At 44.5% G+C, this 7,048-nt stretch overlaps 1 protein-coding gene across 1 annotated transcript in view; it reads left to right on the top strand.

Moving 5' to 3' along the window:
- Positions 1-5,767, top strand: part of LOC143301805 (protein SCO1 homolog, mitochondrial-like) — a 9,560-nt gene extending 3,793 nt beyond the window's left edge. Inside the window, exons 5-7 of the mRNA XM_076616200.1 lie at positions 1,046-1,138; positions 2,108-2,223; positions 4,337-5,767. Of these exons, the coding sequence (XP_076472315.1) occupies positions 1,046-1,138; positions 2,108-2,223; positions 4,337-4,471 (344 nt within the window). The 3' untranslated portion in view covers positions 4,472-5,767. The remainder of the gene's footprint in view (positions 1-1,045; positions 1,139-2,107; positions 2,224-4,336) is intronic.
- The last annotated feature ends 1,281 nt before the right edge of the window (positions 5,768-7,048 follow it).

The raw sequence follows: 7,048 nt of genomic DNA, 5'->3' as shown, positions 1-7,048 counted from the left end.
TTTTATCACAACGGATTTCTCTGTGTGAAATTCGGGCTGCTCTCCCCAGGGAGAGCGCGTCGCTACACTACAGCGCCACCCATTTTTTTTGTTGTATTTTTTCCTGCATGCAGTTATATTTGTTTTTCCTTTTGATGTGGATTTTTCTACAGAATTTTGCCAGGAACAACCCTTTTGTTGCCGTGGGTTCTTTTACATGCGCTAAGTGCATGCTGCACACGGGACCTCGGTTTATCGTCTCATCCGAATTCTTCACCATTTGCCAACCTGACACAGATGTGATTCGAATCCAGGGCCACAGAGTTTAAAGTCCAGTGCTCTAACCTCTCACCTATCATGTCCGTCAGTTTTATGTTTTGAATTTCCCATGTTAGCTGTTAGATTAGTATTCCTGCACTTTTTTTTTCCTTCAGTCTTTCGTTCTTTATTATTTTTTCTTCTTAAAAGAAAAAAAGAGAGAGAGAAAAGAGCACATTTATATTGCACTTTCAAACCATTAAAGTGCTTTGCAATAACACATCAGTCAGACACACATCACACAAGAACACGCAAGCATGCAAGCAAGCAAGCATGCACGCAAAAATAGACATTGAAGAAAGAGATGTAGATCCATGGAGTGCAGATATGGAAAATATCACATGGAGTGAGGTGAAAAAAAAAAAAGAAGAAAAAACTAGAGATATAGAAAATATCAGATGGTTTGAAGTAAAAAAAAAAAAAAAAAAAGAAAAGAAAGAGAGAGAGATAGAGGGGGAGAGAGAGAGAGAGAGAGAGGCAATTGTATGTTGCACACAAACACAACTTGAAGAAAGAGATGTGGATCCATAGAATGGAGACACATGGACAATATCAGATGGTTTGAAGTGAAGTGTTGTCTTTGGCATTGTTTTTTGTTCCCCGTCTTTTTGTAGGGATTTTGTTTTTTTCCTTCAGCAATTTCTGTTTCTTTTTACCCCACTGAAAATTATTGTGCACTCTAAATAATGTGTATATTATTATTGTTATTATCATTATTATTGTTTCTTTTTTTTCTTTTGTTTTGCAGATGGTCTGGCAGGAGTGCCAAACCTCCAGCCCGTCTTTATTACTGTGGATCCTGAGAGGGACACACCTGCTGCTGTCGGGGAGTATGTGAAAGGTAAGTGGACACTTGTGTACAGGTTTTCAGTGTGCGAACGATGAGGTATACTGTGTATGTGTTTCGTCTCAATCCTGTGGCTGTAACATTGTGATGCCTGTAAACAGTTATGTCTCAATCCTGTAGCTGTGAAATGTTGGTGCCAGTAAAGGCTGATGTCTCAATCCTGTAGCTGTGATTTGGTGATGTCTGTAAAGAGTGATGTCTCAATTCTGTAGCTGTAAAATGGTGATGTCTGTAAAGAGTGATGTCTCAATTCTGTAGCTGTAAAATGGCGATGTCTGTAAAGAGTGATGTCTCAATCCTGTAGCTGTGAAATGTTGGTGCCAGTAAAGGCTGATGTCTCAATCCTGTAGCTGTGATTTGGTGATGTCTGTAAACAGTTATGTCTCAGTTCTGTAGCTGTAAAATGGTGATGTCTGTAAAGAGTGATGTCTCAATTCTGTAGCTGTAAAATGGCGATGTCTGTAAAGAGTGATGTCTCAATTCTGTAGCTGTAAAATGGTGATGTCTGTAAAGAGTGATGTCTCAATTCTGTAGCTGTAAAATGGTGATGTCTGTAAAGAGTGATGTCTCAATTCTGTAGCTGTAAAATGGTGATGTCTAAAAGAGTGATGTCTCAATTCTGTAGCTGTAAAATGGTGATGTCTGTAAAGAGTGATGTCTCAATTCTGTAGCTGTAAAATGGTGATGTCTGTAAAGAGTGATGTCTCAATTCTGTAGCTGTAAAATGATGTCTGTAAAGAGTGATGTCTCAGTTCTGTATTTACAAACAATAAAGAGCGGCAACTCTCTCCTTGCACATCGGACACAACTTGAAGCCAGTGCTGCTTATGCTACCAGTTCAGGCAGCACACAGGTAAATAAAAGGTACATTGGAACTGACCCAGACACTTCCTCTCAGTTCTGTAGCTGTAAATTGGCGATGTCTGTAAAGAGGAGTGGTGGTGGTGGACGGGGGTGTTACAGAGTTCTCCCCCAAGCTGATGGGGCTGACGGGGACGAAGGAACAGATCGACGAGGCCACGCGGGCCTATCGTGTCTACTACAGCATGGGGCCTAAGGATGAGGACAACGACTACATCGTTAGTGCTCTTCTTCTCTCTCTCTCTCTGTGCGTGTGTGTGTGTGTGTGTGAATGTGTGGGAGTCGGGTGTGTGTGACGGGCGCAATAGCCGAGTGGTTAAAGCGTTGGACTGTCAATCTGAGGGTCCTGGGTTCGAATCACGGTGACGGCGCCTGGTGGGTAAAGGGTGGAGATTTTTACGATCTCCCAGGTCAACATATGTGCAGACCTGCTAGTGCCTGAACCCCCTTCGTGTGTATGTGCAAGCAGAAGATCAAATACGCACGTTAAAGATCCTGTAATCCATGTCAGCGTTCGGTGGGTTACGGAAACAAGAACATACCCAGCATGCACACCCCCGAAAACGGAATATGGCTGCCTACATGGTGGGGTAAAAACGGTCATACACGTAAAAGCCCACTCGTGTGCACACGAGTGAACGCAGAAGAAGAAGAAGGGTGTGTGTGTGTGGGAAGTGGAGGTGAGTGAGTGTGGGGAGTTGTGGGGGTGGGGGTTGAGGTCTGTCAGGTCTGCTACAGCATGGGGCCTAAAGATGAGGACAATGACTACATCGTTAGTGCTCTTCTTCTCTCTCTCTGTGCGTGTGTGTGTGTGAATATGTGGGAGTCGGGTGTGTGTGTGTGTGTGGGAAGTGGAGGTGATTGAGTGTGGGGAGTTGTGGGGGTGGGGGTTGAGGTCTGTCAGGTCTGTTACAGCTTGGGACCTAAAGATGAGGACAATGACTACATCGTTAGTGCTCTTCTTCTCTCTCTCTGTGCGTGTGTGTGTGTGAATATGTGGGAGTCGGGTGTGTGTGTGTGTGTGGGAAGTGGAGGTGAGTGAGTGTGGGGAGTTGTGGGGGTGGGGGTTGAGGTCTGTCAGGTCTGTTACAGCTTGGGACCTAAAGATGAGGACAATGACTACATCGTTAGTGCTCTTCTTCTCTCTCTCTGTGCGTGTGTGTGTGTGAATATGTGGGAGTCGGGTGTGTGTGTGTGTGTGGGAAGTGGAGGTGATTGAGTGTGGGGAGTTGTGGGGGTGGGGGTTGAGGTCTGTCAGGTCTGTTACAGCTTGGGACCTAAAGATGAGGACAATGACTACATCGTTAGTGCTCTTCTTCTCTCTCTCTGTGCGTGTGTGTGTGTGAATATGTGGGAGTCGGGTGTGTGTGTGTGTGTGGGAAGTGGAGGTGAGTGAGTGTGGGGAGTTGTGGGGGTGGGGGTTGAGGTCTGTCAGGTCTGTTACAGCTTGGGACCTAAAGATGAGGACAATGACTACATCGTTAGTGCTCTTCTTCTCTGTCTCTGTGCGTGTGTGTGTGTGAATATGTGGGAGTCGGGTGTGTGTGTGTGTGTGGGAAGTGGAGGTGAGTGAGTGTGGGGAGTTGTGGGGGTGGGGGTTGAGGTCTGTCAGGTCTGCTACAGCATGGGGCCTAAAGATGAGGACAATGACTACATAGATAGTTCACTAATTTTCTTCTTCTTTTGTGTGTGTGTAGATGGGTGGGGGGTGGGGTGTTCATGTGTGTTGGGGATGAGAGAGAGAGAGAGAGAGAGAGAGAGTGTGTGTGTGTGTGTTCTGCATGGGGCCAAAAGGTAAAGATGACAACTACACTGTTAGTGATCTGATTGTCTTCTTTTCTTTGTCTGTATGGGGGATGGGTGTGATGGCTATCATGTCTACTACAGCATGATGCCTGAAGGTGAGGACAACGACTTTATCACTGGTGCTGTAATTTTCTTCTGTGTGTGTGTGTGGGGGGGGGGGGGGGGGGGGGATGAGGGCGTGTGTGGCCTAAAGATGAGGACAAAAGTTACATTATTGGTGCATTACTTTTTTTCTTCTCAGTGTGGGTGTGTTTTTAGGATGGGGGATGAGGGTGGATCTGTATGTGTGTGTGTGGGGGGGTTGGTTGGATGTGAGGGGGAAGGTGTGAGTGGGTGTGTTTGTAAGTGTGAGTGTGTGCATGTGTGTGTGTGTGTGTGCTTGCCACTGAAGATGATTTTGGGTATATATTGCATATTAGCAAGGGATTGTTTAAAAATTTTCAGTACTGAATATGATTTTGGGTATAGATATGTATGTGTGTGTGTGTGTGTGTGTGTGTGTGTGTGTGTGTGTGTGTGTAACAGGTTGACCACACCATCATCATGTACCTGATCGGGCCTGACGGGAAGTTTGTCGACTACTACGGCCAGAACAAGAACGCCCAGCAGATCTCCAGTAGTATTGCCCTGCACATGAAGAAGTTTGCTGTTATGAACTGACCCCACCCACCCCCCTCCCCTCGCCCCCCACCCCACCCCACCTCACCTCCCCCCAACTTCACACACAAACACACACACACACACACACACACACCACCCCTCCCCTCCCTCCTCACCAACCCACTGCAACCCTCCATCTCTCACTCCACATGTTGTTATGCTGCAAGGACTTTTTAAAAAAAAAGTACTGCTTTCTTTGTATGTGATACAGAGCGTACAGCTGAGGTCTGTGGGGGGCCTGAGGAAAAGGAGAGAGGTGACCCCCCCCCCATATACTTGGGGGATTTTAGGGCTTTAGAAATGTAAGCTGGCAGAGTAGGTGACGATGTAACTTGTAGTTTTTATGAATCTCTCTCTCTTTTTTTTTGACATCCAGGATTGTTTTATGTAAGAGAACCTTTTGCATAAAACCCAGCTTCACTAAACCAGAGTGTTCGCACACACATGCACACACAGAGAATGCCACACATACACAGAGCCTCACGCCACACACCCATGCACAATCTCACAATACTCGTACAGTCACACACACCAAGCATACACACCCACACACAAACATGCTTAAACAAACACACACACACCCTAAGCACTGACACACACACACACCCCTTATGCACTGACACACACACACACACACACACACACACACCCTAAGCACTGACATACACACACACACACCCCTTATGCACTGACACACACACACACACAGCCTAAGCACTGAAACACACACACACACTCACACACACACACACACACACATGCTTTTGTATTTGATTATGTGAACAAACTAGAAACAGGCTGATGCATGAACCGATGTCATGTTCGCTTAAACCGCTCTGTCCTTTTAGGACAATTAAATTTCTGCTAATAACTCTGTTCATCATTTCCTCTGATATAAGCACACGCTGAGGCTTCATGCATTATTTTCACGGGGAGAAAGGTCTATAGTTTAATGCAAAGTATGAACAGGTATGTGTTAAGATTAGATTTGTAAGATGCCATTGTTTTGTAATCCTGATGGAACACAACAAGAGAATGCACATAACAATCAACCACAAAAAAAACAAAAAAAATCATTTATGCATTCATATTTGGGTCAGTGTTCTGATTGGTCTGACTGTGTTGTGTGACGATGTGACTACTGCCTTGTTCAGTGAACGGTTGTTTGATAGTTTAACATGGTTTGAACTTTAGCATTTTTTTCCATTCATGTGATGTCTGGGTTTGAGAATTTGCTTGCGATTCATATTCCTGCTTTGTGATCAAGACATCTTTTTTGATTAAAAAAAATTTTGATATGTGGTGTTCTGGTGATTACTTAAAATGTATTTTTCCCTCACTTGTTTGCCCATCTTCTCAGTGTGTTTATGTGTTCTACAATGTATACGTGTGGTGATGATGCAGTGCACACATGTGAGAATTAACAAATAACGTTCTCATTTTTTCAAACAAAACACCTCAGCAGGTAATTTGCAGCATTATGTTTTGTTGTGCAATCTGTAAGTTCTCTCTCTCTGTTTCTAATTTCCTCTGCCTTCCTTCCAACTGACCAGTCATTGTCATCCACAGCACATGCACACACACTCCACACGCTCTCCCACCACAAAGTCATTCAGTGTAACCCACAGAATATCTGGACATCATCTGCAGGCAGTTTGAATAATAATCATTTTCATGAGAATCATGTAATAATCAGAATAATCACCTTGATCATGAGATACATATCGGTATACCGTTATTTGCAAATCTATACACGGTTTATGTGACGCCATACACACGCTTTACAACAACTTGAACAAGGATAGCGAGGCACGACTGGTATCTGTCTAGTGAAGGGGGAAGAGGCCCCTCGATGTATTCCCTGTGATGAGCCTCTCACGTGAAACACGTGCTCCTTGACTGTTGGGATCTGCATGACGTTAGACACAGACATTACACGGCGGTTTCTTTGAAGACCTTGTTTCGTGATGTCCCTCCATGGGTGCTGATGGACTTCTTAAAAGAAGTGAACATTTTTAACCAGATTTGAAGGTTTTAAACTATGGAAGGTTTTTTTTTAACTTTGGAGTGGAAAGTTTGAAGTGGTGACTCGTTTTAATTGTTTGTTTTTACCCTTGTAGTAGTTATTAACATGGCGATAGCCTTGAGATGGCCTTAGTGGTCGGCGAGGCTCTAAGCACCATAATTTCATTTCATTTCAGTGAAGATCCAGTGAAGTTGCAGTGATATGTAGTGATTAGTGGTGGTCTGGTGTCCCTTCACCTTGTGGCTTACAAGAGGGGGGGAGTGAAAGACGACCAGCCAACCAGGAACCCACACTGTGTGTGTGTGTGTGTGTGTGCGAGTATGTACAATGAAAACCATCCTAGATGTATGTGTCTGCTACTATGTGCTTTCTCCACACAGTAATATCCATTGTTTGAAAACAGTTTAACTCACTCAGTACAGCCAGTCCTCTCTTCTCCTCTACACAGACCCCTCGGATATCCAGTGGGTGTCTGAATGACCCAACCTTTAGCTTCCGTCGTCAGAACTGTGGTATTCTTTGTCAACATTCACCTCTTCAGTATAAGAGCG

Source organism: Babylonia areolata, chromosome 28 (assembly GCF_041734735.1).
Source record: "Babylonia areolata isolate BAREFJ2019XMU chromosome 28, ASM4173473v1, whole genome shotgun sequence".
NCBI classification, from domain to species: Eukaryota; Metazoa; Mollusca; class Gastropoda; order Neogastropoda; family Buccinidae; genus Babylonia; species Babylonia areolata.
The sequence above is the reverse complement of the archived record's forward strand: the minus strand, read 5'-3'. Positions and strand labels throughout refer to the sequence as shown.